Source organism: Macaca thibetana, chromosome 15, assembly GCF_024542745.1.
Source record: "Macaca thibetana thibetana isolate TM-01 chromosome 15, ASM2454274v1, whole genome shotgun sequence".
NCBI classification, from domain to species: domain Eukaryota; kingdom Metazoa; phylum Chordata; class Mammalia; order Primates; family Cercopithecidae; genus Macaca; species Macaca thibetana.
The window spans coordinates 38280863-38296206 of record NC_065592.1 but is presented as its reverse complement, the minus strand read 5'-3'; the positions used below and the strand labels follow the sequence as shown (position 1 = coordinate 38296206).

Here is a 15344-nt window from a genome sequence, read left to right as displayed (position 1 = left end):
AGAGATTAATCTGGCATTGTGGGTAGATTGAACGGGACAAGAGACCAGTATTTGGGAGAGCAACTAGGAAACAATGACAACTACAAATTCTTGTCTAGAAGAGCCTGAGCTGGGATGAAAGAGGCACTAGAAGTAAAATGTGGAGGGTATTAATTATTTTGCAAGAGCTGTTGTAATGAAGCAGCACAAATGGGGTGGCTTAAACAACAGAAATTTATTGTCCCCTAGTTCTGGAGGCTAGAAGTCTGAAATCAAGGAGTTGGCAGGGTCATGCTCCCTTTGAAACCTATAGAGCAACCCTTTCTTGCCTCTTCCTAGCTCCTGGTGGTTTGTGGTCATCTTTGGCCTTCCTGACTTGCAGATGCATAAATCCAGTCTCTGCCTTCGTCATCACATGGTGCTCTCCCTGAGTGTCTCTGTCTTCGTAGATGGCTTCTTATAAGGATACCAGTCATACTGGATTCGGGCTTCACTCTTGCTGCAATATGACTGAATCTCAGCTCAACCAATCCTGTCTGCAATGACCCTATTTCCAAACCAGAACACATTCTGAGGTATTGAGAATTAGGACCTCAGAACCTCAATATCTTTTTTTAGGGGACACAGTTCAACCCATAACACTAGGCTGAAGTCTTATTGTATAGAAGGACAGAGGGAAGGAGCTCAGAAGAGGCCCCACATGGGTATGCATTGGCTTCCCTGGCCAGCAAGCCCTAAGCTTTCATGTTGCAGGAAGCCACCTATATTGCATAAGAAGAGGGGCATCTCTATAAAGGCTCCAGGACTCTCCCATGATGTTGCCTTCTCATCCAACACGTCCTGAAATTCTACCAACTCCCACAGCCGCATGGGGAGGAATTGTCCTCAGATACGCTGGAGGAAGTGTCAGGGCAATTTCTCACATTTTTAGACTTGGTTGTTGCCTTATGTGAGAAAGAAAAAAGATGGTTTTTCCAGTATTTTGTAATAACTTGCATCAGGAGCCACTAGATGGCAATCTTCACACATTTCCATGCTTTCTCTGCTTTCTTCGAGCCGGTAATCCTCAGAGCCCAGAAACAACTCCTCTCTGCACAGGGAATAGAGGTGAGGGAAGAGTCCCATTTCCTGTGATCCCCCACAGACTTTAGTGCATGGAAGTCTAAAAAACTGGAAGGAAGACTGTCTCTCACAATAGTCCTAATCAGTTTGAGCACTGTTCATACCTTTTAGTTGCATAGTAAATAGCATTTCATCAATATTCATGAGTTCGCTGAATTTAACCAGGGAAAAGCAAGATCTCTTAACAGTATGTGGTCTTGGGTATAATTTATGCCCAAGAATCTCTGGTATATAAAAAAGGGGACTCATTCCAAGAGATCTGTTTACTTGGTCATTAGCAAGGGTGAAGGAGACATTTGCTGAAATTAGTTTTCCTTCTCTCAAAATCCAAACTTCTGTCATTTACAGTAGCCAGAGAGCAACAGAGAAGCAGCCCTAATGTTGTGATGATATGGAGGGAGGGGAAAACAAGATTAGAGAATTGTAGGTCTGGGAGCCTAATTTTGAAATACCATTGACTACATGCGAAGACCAAGTTACCACTGTTTCTGTAAAGATCTGTTTTAAGTGCCGCCTAATGGTTTGTATAAAGCATCTTCATATTTTCCCACTCATACTTAGACACTGAGCTGGAGGAAAGAAAGAACACAACGCTACAAAAGTTAGTTAAACCAGCACTTTGAAAAGTAGAAAATTCCAGAATCATGCATTTCTCATTTTGCAATAAAAAATTATTTGATTCTGTAACATACGTAAGCAATAAATAAAAGAGTGTTTATCTTGGAGTTAGAAGATGCTTGTAATGATAAGATGCTTCTGCTTTTTTCGAGATGGGGCCAAGATGGGCCTAGGAGGGTGGGTGCACCAACTGTAATTTCTTGTCTATGCTTATTATTCACCAAATATATATATTTTTTCTGCGTGCATGATTCTGTAATCAGGGAAGGAGGAGGGCACATTTGTCAAGCCAGATGTTTTCCATAAACTATCTCATTAAATGTATTTCACACTTTCAGGCAGGCCCTATTATTATTCCCAGGTTTGGAGGAAGATCTGAAGTTTTGGAAGTTGCACAGCTTGCGTAGACACACAGTGATGGAGCTGGGAGTCAAATCCTGGTATGTTGCTTCCAGAGCTGAAATTCTTCTGTATTCTAGACTGCCTTCCATATAAGACTGGAAAAGATGTCCCTGCCTTTGAGGAGGTAATAGGGAAGCTACAAGGCCGAGCGCAGGAAAAGTAAAGGCCCATAATTTACTTGTGGGTCCACCTGTGACTGCATAACAAGTGGGCCAAAGAAAGCAGCCACCTGTAATTTTAGAATTCCTGGGGAAGGGGCACTATTAAGAGGGCATACAATTCTGTCAATCCAGTATGATTGGGTGCAGTATCTTTGAAGGGCAAGGCCAAATTGCATTGCTTATAATTTCATGCCTCAGTGTTTTACTCTGGTTTTGTCTGGAGGGTTCTCCCGCTACAGGGGTTACCTCCTCCAGGAAGCCTGCTCTGTTTCCTCTAGCTCTTCCATGTGTGAATTATGGCCTTGTTTGTGCCACTGCTTACCTTGTATCTTCATCTATTGCTGCCCCTGTGGCGGTGTGGAATTGGGTTTTTTTTCCACAAGTCTCTCTTGAGCTCCTATGAGCTCCCTGCCTTTGAGCTCTGTATTCATCTCTGCATTGGCTGCACCCAGCATGGGACACGCTACATGGGAATTAAACACATGTTTGCTAATGGATGGATAGGAGAAAGGAAGAGAAAGAAAGAAAAGGAAGGAAGGGAAGTGGGGAGAAAGAGAAAGAAAGGGAAGGAAGGGAAGGAATGAAGGAAAGGAAGGAAAGGAAAGACAGGAAACAAAAAGGAAAGGAAGAAAAGAAGCGAAAGAAAGAACGAATGGATTTGGAAATTGTTCTTGTAGCCAGACAGATGAAAATGAGGTCTTTCCGAGACTGGCTTCCCTTTCTTCAGGCCCAGTTTTACTCCACGTCATAAAAGAATACACGTACAACTTTGTGCTTCTTCAGGTTTTCAGAACACACTACCTGGATAGGTTCCATCTGACCTTATGCTTGGCTTAAATTACTTAGGCTATTCTAAGGAAAGCACTCAGCTGTCAAGGTGGCTCTTGATATACACGAGTTTTCAATTTAAAGCAATCTACACTCATTAACTCTCCTTGCCTCCCCATAACTTTCATCAGGTTGAATGGCAGACAGTGACATTTTAAATGGAAAAGAGAAGGGGTAGGAATGAGCAAGGGGCAGGAGGGTGTTGAGATGTGGGCTAGCTGTCAAGAGCAGAAAAGACTGCATTAAAACTCTGCCCTCCCCCACTGCCCTAACCATTCCCTTTGAGTTTTTAATATGAATTAAAGATAAACTGGACAGAAAAAACTGACTGGTATTGAAGCTTCTCAATTTGACTTGTGGGATTCCCTTTGGCTTTCAATGTATAGCTGACTAACCCTTCCCTTTCCCCATCCAAGAAGTTAACAGAGGGAAGAATGGATCTGCTATGAGAGAACTCCATTTTCTCAATAAATATTAATAGGTAAACACATATTAATATATCATATATGCATTTTGGTGGTCCTTGGGAATCAAGTCTGGGTCCCTGGTCGGGGATGGGGAGCCCAGGCTGGAGGCCGGTCGTCCACTGTCCTCCTCTGTGCCCCAGGATCCATATCCTCTATTAGTTAGGCCAGGAAACCTCTTAAAAAACCTTAGTTGAGAATCACAGCGTCTATTTGCTGGCCATGGTACATGGTCCTTTATTTTAAGGCAAAGAAACAAGTTTAGAGAAGTGAAGTGATTTGTCAAAGGTCATGGAACAGGTTCATAGCAGTGTCAGGACAAATATGATTAACACCATCCATTCAGCACCTACTATGTGTCAGGCACTTTGATGTATGTTATCTCTATTCTTTATACCAAGCCAGAAACATAAAATATCTCAGTTTTGCAGTGTAGGGAAGTCAGGGAGGCTAAGCAATTTGTGTTCATGACATTTTGATGTGGATGTTTTGATACCATGGTTATTTTTACTTTTGCTCCTACACCATGCTCCTTAAAAACAAACCATTTGAACTTCCATTTTTAAAACTACCTCATAACGAGGTTAATAGACATCTTCACTCCATCCATGCCCTATGGATCCATCTTTTGGTGGGTGAAGGTAAAGGCTGGGGGAGAATAGGAAGGGTCAAGAATGGACTGAAGGTCAGTTGGAGGCTGGTGGTGTCAGGAATAGGGTGAGGTAAAAGATGGGAAAAGTTCAGATATGGGGCACTGTTTCCTGCTGTGCGCTTCCCATTATACTAAAATCACTGGAGAGTTTAATGATTTCCTTTTGAACAGTTTCACAATATGCTTCTCCTTTTCCCTATCCCATGTAATCAAGGCCTCTGGGTTCCCAGGTTAGAGCTTTCACTCTAGTGTTTGGTTTCTTGCTTAGTATGTATTTGTTTCCCACAGTACTCAATAACAGCAGAGGAGATCCCTGGATTCAGCAAGAAAATCTTGTAGCAATCAAGCAAGATATGCATTAAACTGAGGCTCAGAAAGGTTAAGCAATTTTCTCAAGGACATAGAGCTGCCTCCTCATAGTGACGGGAGAGCCAGGGTGGTCTGACTCTCAAGACCAAGGTCATTTAAGTGGACTTGATTGTACTTTTCTCTCCTTCCCAACAAGTGCAAGGCATGGTCTCTCTCCCTGCAGGCTGGACCCCTGTCTGGAGGTGCAGAGGCTGCACACTCTCAGATGGTTGGGTTGCGGCCACTTTTCTGTGGCTGACCCCATCCCACATTCATCTGCCACGAGGGACAGTGCTGGATATTCTTCTGCCCTTCCACATCTACTTTCCACCTTTCTTCATCCTGCTTTGTGCCCTGGGAAGCGGACCTCTCCGCACCATATTGACAGGCTCCCTTGACCTGAGGTAGAAGATGCAAGGGTGGGAGGAGACCAAACTCTGGTATTTATTCTCTGGGTGTCTTCCAGCAGGTCACTGTGGGATGGCTGTACCCCTGGTCAAATGGCCACGGCTCTTAGAAAGCCCTCTGCCATTTCTCCCTGGGTTCTAGAAATGGCTCTCTTAATTCTTCCCTTTGAATCTAGATGTGGTCATGGCTCCCTCACTTCACCTGCCCTGGGAGACTGTAGTATCTTCACTGGTTTCCTTAAGTCATACTTTTGCAAACGATTTCTTTAAAATTCTCCTTTGATCATTGGAGTGTTCTATCTGCTCCCCACCAAGATCACTGTTTCCTCTTTCTTCCTGACCAGTCCCACTTGGTAAAAAGTGCGTTATTCAAACTATTATTTAAAGGAGGCTTGCAAAAAGAAGTTATCATCTGGATATGTTAGTAATCCCTTGAAGAATTTTAGAGGTTGCTAAACTGTGGTCTGCTGCCTTGCTTTCCTGGTTTGCGAATAACCGATGTCATAAAACTCTTGCCCTGGAGCTCTTAAATTCACTTGGGGAGTTGAAAAAAGTTAATTTTTTTTTTTTTTTTGCTGAGTCAAAGGAAAATGAAGGAAATTTACACCCTACCATATGTTTTCCCTAATGGCATTGATTGACAATGAGTCCACTGTGGGCAGAGGCACAGGTGTGCAGGGAGGACTATGGGGAAACACCTGAGGTCAATTTAAAATTCCTCTTTGAAAATTGCCAGAGTCTGGTCGGCAGAATTGGACCTGCAATTTCCTCAGTGACTCTGGGGAGCAGATAAAGCCCTGAAATTCAGGAAAAAAAAGTGAGTTTATCTTCCAGAGAAACTGCGGCTAGATAGCTCTGGGGCTGCAAAGAGATGGAAGGTGAATAGGTCAAGCTTCTCACATTGGGCCAAGTATTAATGTGCAACTGCCAGAAATGGGGGAAAATGGCACCTAGTAATTTTATTACTAGGTCACCATATAATTTGTTATGTAAACTAGAATTTTTTTTCAGAGTGAAAGACGGTGTTTAATTGCTCTATAGCAACAGACTTACGCAGGAACTGTAACTGGCAAAATGGTATGTAAGGTAAAAAGTAAACCGAAGAATGGAATCCTCAGGGGTCAGGGGCACCTGTTGGGAGGGGAACCAGCCAGAGTATATACCTGGTTCTTCTGCACTGTGCCCTGCACTCCTCCCCCTGGGCAGGGGGAAGGAGGAGGGCCGTGTGTATGAGACCATCATTTTATTTACTCCACGCAACAGTCACTGATGAGATGAAGAAGCTAAAGCTGAGTTGGATTAAGGCACTCGCCAAAAGTAAGTTGGTGGTTGAAGTAGGCTTCAAGGATAGCTTGTCTGATTTCAAAGTTAATCCTGGTTCTCCACACTAACACAGCCCGGCAGTGTATGACATTTGAGGCAAAAGGGATGACAAGCGAAACATTAATAAGTATGCTTTCTTCTTCTGACCTTTTCTGGGAGAAAGTTAAGAAAAAAATCGCAGTTGGAGACTTAGTGTATTGAGCAATGGGAAATCCAGCAGGCAGAGGGTCTTTGTGCAGAGGAGACCAAACTCAGTCAATGAACTGAAGACTGGTTTCATTTAATTACGTTCTATCTTTAGGTTCTGTGAGGAAAATCCTGAAATTCTGTCTTAGGTTGTTCAAAACAAAAATGTCACACAAGAATACGCATTGCTGTTTAAATGTACCCAGGTAAGCATTATTACAAAAAAGTTTCCTATTCCATAGACCAGGATACGCCATACAGCAGACCAGCATCCCTGAGGAAGAAGAGCTCTGTGTGTGTGTGGCCCTCCTATCTCTACACAAACTGATGTTACCAGAACTCTGTTATTTCTGTCCCTGAAGGTAAGGACACAACTTTCCTCCATTCTTCTCATTCCTACCTCTCTTTCAAATTTAGCTGACCTGGAATGTGGGCCCAACATTGCCTTGACAAGCACAAGTTGATCCTGATATTAGCCTCTTATTCAATGCTTCCAGCTGACTACATCTAGAATTTCCCATCTGCCATTCCCCTAAATCTGGCCTGTGAAAAACTGCAATGGAAAACATTTTGCTGTACTTTAGATGCATCATCTCAACAGTTTATGGCTTTCACTGATACTTGTTTTTCAAAACATCTTTTTTTTTTTTTGGTCTACACTTAATTTGATTTTGTTTGAAATTGCTGATAAATCCATATAGCCCTGTAACATATATGAGGTGAAACCTCATAATCCTTAAGAACATGGGTAACTTTGTGGTTATCATATTCAGGAATATGCCCAATATTTGAAGAGCACTATTGAATTTCATTTTTGCCACAATCCTATAAAGTATATACGACTATCTCCCCAGTTTGTAGAAGCTGAGTCTCAGAATGCTTAAATAACATGTCCTGGTATCACAGTTGGTAGGCCTGGGATTCAAATCTAGAATTGCCTTCAAAGCCCATGTTTCTAACCATTATACTATACTGTATAGAATACTGAATATTCATATTTTAGGACAATATTAAGGGAAGCCAGAATCACTGTATCAAAGCTGGGAGGACTTGCTTTGCAGATGATTAAATCAAAATACCTCATTGTGCAGATGGCTGGTGGTAGGTGGGATGAGAGAAGAAGCAGCTTTCAAAGTCTGCAGAGTGAGAGTAGAAGTGGTTGGATGCTTATTCAACATCTATGCTTCTGTCTCCTCCTTCCTAAGGGAATCCTGCTTTTGTTTAGGCCTTCACACTTCTCAATGTGACCCTGTGTTTCAAGGGAAGCTGTGCAATCGCCAGTGCTAGGGGATGAGTCATGACTGGCCTAATCCATCATGGTGAACCCATTCCCTTACCAATGATAGGCTTACACATAGGCAGAAGATATAATTTTGGCCAATGAAATATGAGGAAATCTAATGGAGGGTTTCTGGGAATATTTCTTCACTTTAAAAAGAGCCATAGACACCTGAAGAGTAGGGAGAGGAAGAATTAGTACTTCTATTATTTACTATTCACCATTCTGAGCTTCCATAAATGACCTCTTATTCTTAGAACAAAATGGGATGGCAGGTTTTATCATACCCATTCATAGATGAGGAGACTCAGACTTGAGAGTAGTTAAGTAATTCAGCTGTTAATTGATAGAGATGGGATTCAAATCCAGAAATGTATGGCTTCAAATGTATCTTGTTTTAGGTTAGTTACTTTTCCTTTGGAATAAATTTGACATAGGTTTATGTTAATAATTGTGTTGGTAAGTCTCCGATAGTGTGTTCCCTTCTGTGTGTCCAGGTAGAGTTAGGTTCTGAGTCTGCAGAGCTGTGTGTCCTTAGGTCTTCCTCTACCTGGGAATCATATGGTCCCTCCAGCTGAAGGCTTGGTCAGATGATCCTCTGAAATGACAATAGCCTAGAGGCTTGCATGTGATCAGGGAGGTTAAAATCATTCAGGAATGCTGGCTTTGGGGACAGGATTGGGAGGCTCCTTTTCTCTTAATACTTTGCTCTCAAATTTTTTAAATTAAAAATCTGTTTTGTAAAGATAGAGTCTCACTGCATTGCCCCGTCTGGTCTTGAATTCCTGGGCTCAAATGAGCTGCCTGCCTTGGCCTCCCAAAGTGCTGGAATTACAGGCATGAGCCACTGCACCCAGCCTTGTCTTGCTGTCAATTCTGAATCACTTGAAGATGTTGACTTGAGTCAGCTATGGTCACAACAAATGATAGAAAATACCAAGTAATTGTTACTTGGCACAGGTTAGGCAACTGGTTTGTTTCCTTCCTTGGTTGACTTAACTCAATTGACTGGTATAGGCCCAAGTTCATTTCTTTTAGGACAAGCCAGGGAAATCTCTCCAAATAAAGATAAAAATGTCTACTTTACAGGGTTGTAGAGAGAACCAAGTTAATGTTCCTTATATAGTTTCTATCACATGGTAGGAAACAGAATGTGCTAGCTCCCTAAGTTCCCATTTTCCTCTTGCTTCCTTCAAACGTTTGATCAATACAAAAGTTATCCAGAGGAGAAATGTTTTTGTTTCTTGCAATCACTGCTAACTCTGTTATTCAATGTAATTTTTCAAAAAGAATTATTTTAGAATCCAGCACTAAAGATAGGTTAACTTCTTCTTTTTCCAATTAAAAAAATGTCCAACCCATCTTATATTCCTTTTTGTCATGGCTTCCAGGATAATCAGAAGTAAACTTAATTACCAAGGGCATTGACCAGCTTGCATCTCTATCTATCTATCTATCTATCTATCTATCTATCTATCAATCAACCAATCAATCATCTATCTATCTACATTTTTATCCTTATCATCTAGATGTCTATCATCTATCTGTATTAGTTCCCTAGGGCTGATGTAACAAATTACCACAAACTTGGTGACTTAAAACAACTGAGATTTTGCCAGGTGTGGTGGCTCATGCTTGTAATCTCAGCACTTTAGGAGGCCGAGGCGGGCGGATCATGAGGTCAGGAGATCAAGACCATCCTGGCTAACACGGTGAAACCCCATCTCTACTGAAAATACAAAAAATTAGCTGGGCGTGGTGGCGGTTGCCTGTAGTCCCAGCTACTCGGGAGGATGAGGCAGGAGAATGGCATGAACCTGGGAGGTGGAGCTGGCAGTGAGCTGAGATGGCGTCACTGCACTCCAGCCTGGGTGACAGAGCAAGACTCCGTCTCAAAAAACAAAACAAAACAAAACAAAAACAACAAAAAACCGCACAAAAAACCCCAGAAATTTATTCCCTCACAGTTTAGGAGGCCAAAAGTCTGAAATCAAGGTGTCAGTAGGGTTAGTTGCCTCTGGAAGCTCTGAGGGACATGTTTTATACTTCTTTCCTAGCTTCTGAGGGTTGCTGGCAATTTTTAGCATTTCCTTGGCTTGTAGCTGCACATTCCAGTGTCTACCTTTGTTGTCACATGGACTTTTTCCCTGTGTGTCTCTCCACAGGGTTTCCTTATAAGGATATCCATAATTGAGTTTAGGACCCACTTGAATACAGTATGGCCTCATTTTAACTTCATTAACTACCTTTTCAAAGACCTTATTTCCAAATAAGGTCACATTCTGAAGTTCTAGGTAGACACTAATTTTGGGGGGACACTATTTGTCCCCCCAAATAGTACACTACAAATTTCACTCCCAATGTATGCTTTTACTTTCTGCTCCCTAACATTTTCTCACGTACGCTGTCCAATTTCTCTGATTCTTTATTCCACAATCACTGGGTGCTACTATATATGAGACACTGACAATACAATTGCAAACAAAATCTTTGCCACTCACCAAGCTCTTACAGTTTAATGAAGGGATACACTAAAACAAAAACTCAGTTAAGTATTTGTTTAGAAATAGTATAATTTATAAATTACGACAAGTGCTATGAAATAATGTGAGATATATGAGATTATAAAGGGAGATATGCTTCATATTGGTCTGGGATTATCAGAGACTGAAGAAGGGAGATTTCAGCTAGGAGTTAATAATGTAAAGGATTTAGCTGAGCGAGTGTCAGAGGATAGAGTATTTGAGGAAGAGGAGGCAACAGCCTGGGCAGGGAAGCCAGGAGGAAAGTGGCGTGGGATGAGGCTGGGAGGTGGGCAGGGCCAGGTCCCACAGGGCATTGTGGGCCATGCCAACATTTCAGATTTTTGTCCCATTAACATGGGAGGCCACTGCAGGCTTCTGAGCGAAGAATGATCTGCCACATGGAAAAATTTGAGGAGGCAGGAGTGAAAGCAGAGAGCCAGTTAGGAGACTTTTATAGTGGTCCAGGTGAAGAATGATGGCTTGGACTCGAGTGACAACAGTGGAGATGACAATAAATGGGCATATTTGAGGCATATTTTATAGAAGGAAAAGACATGGCTTGTTGATGAATGCGGAAGATGAGATGTGGGAGGCATTAAGGATCCCTGCCAGTTTCCAGAATGAGTAACTAGATGGCCAGAGGTGCCATTACCAAGATGTGAGGCACAGGGGGAAAAATAGATTTAGGAGGGACGATCAAGGGTTCAGCTTTTGACAAGTTAAATTTGAGATGCCTGGAGGATATTCAAGTGGAGATGTCAAATAGGAAGGTGGATATATGGTCTGGAGCTCACAATAAGGGTCTGTGTTGAAATACAAATTCGAGAGTTCTTGGCAAAGAGACTACTTGAAGCCATTATTATTCGCTTTAGGTTTTTTTTGTTTTGTTTTTAATTGTCAGGCTGACCTTGTTCAGGTATATTTGGCTCCTCTTTTAAATATCTGAGCCTGTGGCTCTGGTTATACCTTCCAGTCTCCAATTTTAATCATCCAATTTCTGCCTTATTTTATAGGTTTCTTTCTAATTACATTGTAAAGTCAGAGTACTGCAATAGAAAGAAACAGATTCTGATTATTTGTGTGCCTTGGGGAAACCACTGAGTATCTCTGGGTACTCTTTTCTAACTATAAAAGAAGAGAATTGATTGTTTTCAGTTTTAAAAATCTATGGCTCTATAATCTACATCCACGAAGGCTTTATCTTTAGGTGGTAACCATTGGTAATTTAGCAATGTTTTGATTAGATTTTGGAGGATATTTTGAAGTACACATCATGTCCATCAATTAACGATTAAATCAAACAGTGTTCATGTCAGTCTCAGATACTATTGCTGTAATTCAGAACAGCATTTCTTCTGTACTTGTGGATATAGGTCATGGGGAAAAGTAGAAATTTAGATATTTACTCATCAAAATAGCATCGCATTTAAATCTAAGACAAACATGCTTCCCTGTAAATTCCTTTAGGAATGGACGCTTTTTGGGCAAAGTGAAAAGTAATCCAAATATTACGTAAGAGTCTAGTAAATGCAATAACCTAGATGATGAAGCACAAGTAATAGCATTTCCTTATGTTCTCTGAGGTACAGCTATACAACGTGTCACCATTTTCAGCCATCTTTCCATACCTCCGTGACAGCAAAACTTCTCTTGCCACAGGGAACCACCTTGTACCACTTGTCATGGAGCACATCCATAAACCCATGTGACTTGTATTGACTGATTAGCTCGGATATGTTGGAGGTCAATGGAGAGTTGGGTGGGAGGCCAATGCCGTATCCTAGGAGAAAATACAATCTCAGATGAATTTTTTATACCCTTCCTGAGAGATTGCCACCACAGTACACACTTGTGTGATACTGCCGTCAGACCTAAAAAAGGGCGTGATGAGTTTTCATCAACTTTCTTTCAAAGCACTCAAGGACATTCCTAGTAATGATTACCCTTGAATCAGCTGCATCTCTGAGTAGATGAATTGAGTTGGAAAAGGAGAGGAATGGGCTGGGCACAGTGTGTTAGTGAAACATTTTAAGATCTTCTGCCTTTCCCTTTAAGACATTCCTTAGAGGTAATCTTTGGGGTCTTTATCAGGGCTTGGATTCCCTATCTACTTCTTCCAGAACCCCTCCTCTGAACGTTAAATACACAAAATTGGATTAATTTGAGTCTGTGGTTGGTGACATTCTCTTATCAGTGTTAATGCATGACCCTCTCTTACTTTTTAAAATTTATTTTTAATTTTTGAATAATATAATAAGACCATGTAAATAAACAATACAGTATGAGAACTAAAACATTAACAGGAACTTATAAAAACCATCTTAAACTGTCCATAGATAAATAAATAAATACATAAGAGATAATACTAAGTGTTAGAGAAGATGAGGATTAATAAGATTATTTATATATTGCTTGCTGTAATACAAACTGAAAATTTCCACAACCATTTTGGAAAGCAGTTTGGTATTACTTTGTATGGTTGAACATTTACATATTTTAAGAACAGCAGTTCTGCTCCTGAGTCCATTCCCAAAGATCTCTACCACAAGCATACCAGAAGATACGTACAAAACTGTTCTTAGAGGAACTGTTTGTAATAGTAAAAACTGGAAACAACCCAAATGTTCTTTGACAAGAGAATGGGTAATGAAACTGTGGACTATTTGCACAGATGGAATATTACATAATAAAAACTGTATTAACTAGAACTAGAGGCAACAATATGGATGACCCTTAGTAATATGCCATTGAGTGAAAAAGGTCAGTTCCAGAAGATTACTTGCAGCATGAATTCATTGTGTAAATACTAAAACATTCAAAACCAAACAATATAGTTTTAGTAATACCTATATATGCATATGTATGTGATAATACTTTTTTTTTTTTTTTTTTTTTTTGAGACAGGGTCTTGCTCTGTTGCTTAGGCTGGAGTACAGTGGTGCCATCATGGCTCACTGCAGGCTTGACCTCCTGGGCTCAAGTGATCCTCCTAGCTCAGCCCCCCAAGTATCTGGAACCACTGGCACACACCACCACCCTGGCTAATTTTTGTATTTTTTTGTTGAGATAGGGTCTCACTGTATTGTCCAGGCTGGTCTTGAACTCCTGGGCTCAACCAGTCCACTCACCTCAGTCTCTCAAAGTGATGGGATTACAGGTGTGAGCCATGTGCCCAGCTTGTCATAATACTTATTATTTTTTTTTAAACAAAACCAAGGATGTGATAAGTGAAAGGGTGGTGGTAATGCAGGGCAAGGGAGGCAGGGGAAGGAATGAGGGACAAACATAAAGATGGAGTTAATTTGTTGTCAGAGTTTTATTAGTCAGCTTAGACTCTGTATCCTCACACTGTGTGGCTTTACTTGGTTTCCAAAATGTTACTATACTGTTAACCTCTTTGATGAGCCACGTCAAAGAAACTAATTAGCTACATTTTGTTTTAGCTATTGGACAGAATAGTAAAAAAAACCCAAACACTTTTTTTTGCCTTCAACATGATTGAGGAAGAGAGATTAAAAATATAGTTAGTTCCTTTTTTGTGGATAAAGACTAAAAGACTGTCAAGCATCCAAAGATACTTAATAGAAACAAATATCTCCTATAATTATTCTATCTTACAATTCAATTTCAAGAGCACTGATTTTTGTTTCTTTATTAATTCAGATACACAATCTTTTTCTTTAAAAAAAGGCTTGAGATGTGTGTATAACCAATAAAAGAGATGAAATAATGCATAAAAAACTGAGTTTCAATGGACTGTATTTTTTTTTCTGATAATAATATTATTTGTTCCTTAACAATAGGGAGTCAAGAAAATGATGACAATGTCAAAAGCATGATTAGAATTTTCCATTCAAAGAGCTATTTTGAGTGCCTGTTTTATGCCTAGTCATTTTGGTTTGAAAGGCAGGACTGAAAACAAAAGAGTTTGGATGGGTAGCTTTTGATTCTGCTGATGTTATTATTAAATAACATTTAAAAATATAATGGGTAATTTATTAGAAGGAAGTAATCAGTTTTCTTTAGAAACATAATGAATGTTGTTTCCAATTCAACTGCACAAACATTATTCAGGACTTATTTGCACATCAGGCACAATACTAGGCACAAGCATATCATAATATTCACTGATTCACTGACTCACTCACACATTCGTTTATTCATTCACTCATTCATTCAGGCAACAAATCTTCCCTGAGTAAATAGGCACCATGTTAAGTGGTCAGGACTTAGCGGTGACCAAGGTGGATGTGGTCTCTGCTGTGATGGAATGTACACTCTACAGGAGAGACAGATATTAAACAAGACATAGCATAGTTATTATTTCATTACAATTGAGATAGGTGCCATAAGGGAAAACTGGGCCATATAAGAACAAAGTGTAGGAGGACTTGCTACTGTCTGGTAGGAGTGGGTTGATGGTTAGGATAATTAGCCAGGTTTGCCGAATATCAATGTGTTTTTCCTCCCTGGGTCAATAGTTTTCAACAACATCAACAGTGACAACCACCACAACAGCAACAACAACAACAGATTGTGGCACACAGCTCGGTTAAATCATCCTTGGATTCTAATAATAAGTACTAGGACATACTGGGCTCCACTGTGCACCAAGCATTATTCCACATGTATCCCTACATGAACCCACACCAGAATGTGTAGAATGTGTATTACTTGGAGACTTAAGATTGAATAAATAGGCCGGGCATGGTGGCTCATGCCTGTAATCCTAGCACTTTGGGAGGCCGAGGTGGGCAGATCACGAGGTCAGGAGATCGAGACCATCCTGGCTAACATGGTGAAACCCCGTCTCTACTAAAAATACAAAAAATTAGCTGGGCGTGGTAGCAGGCAGCTGTAGTCCCAGCTACTCGGGAGGCTGAGGCAGGAGAATGGCGTGAATCTGGGAGGCAGAGCTTGCAGTGAGCAGAGATTGCGCCACTGCACTCCAGCCTGGGTGACAGAGCAAGACTCCATCTCAAAAAAAAAAAAAAAAAAGATTGAATAAATAAACTGCCAAGGTCACAGAGCTGGTAGTCGGCAAAGCCAG

At 40.9% G+C, this 15344-nt stretch overlaps 2 protein-coding genes across 4 annotated transcripts in view; both read right to left on the bottom strand.

Annotated features, from left to right (window-relative positions):
* Positions 1-15344, bottom strand: part of MRPL50 (mitochondrial ribosomal protein L50) — a 448968-nt gene that overhangs the window by 224945 nt on the left and 208679 nt on the right. The gene's annotated exons all lie outside the window — the stretch shown is intronic.
* The window catches only part of GRIN3A (glutamate ionotropic receptor NMDA type subunit 3A), a 163143-nt gene that overhangs the window by 29031 nt on the left and 118768 nt on the right, over positions 1-15344 (bottom strand). The window contains exon 6 of the mRNA XM_050761479.1: positions 11923-12074. Coding sequence (XP_050617436.1) covers positions 11923-12074 — 152 coding nt within the window. The remainder of the gene's footprint in view (positions 1-11922; positions 12075-15344) is intronic.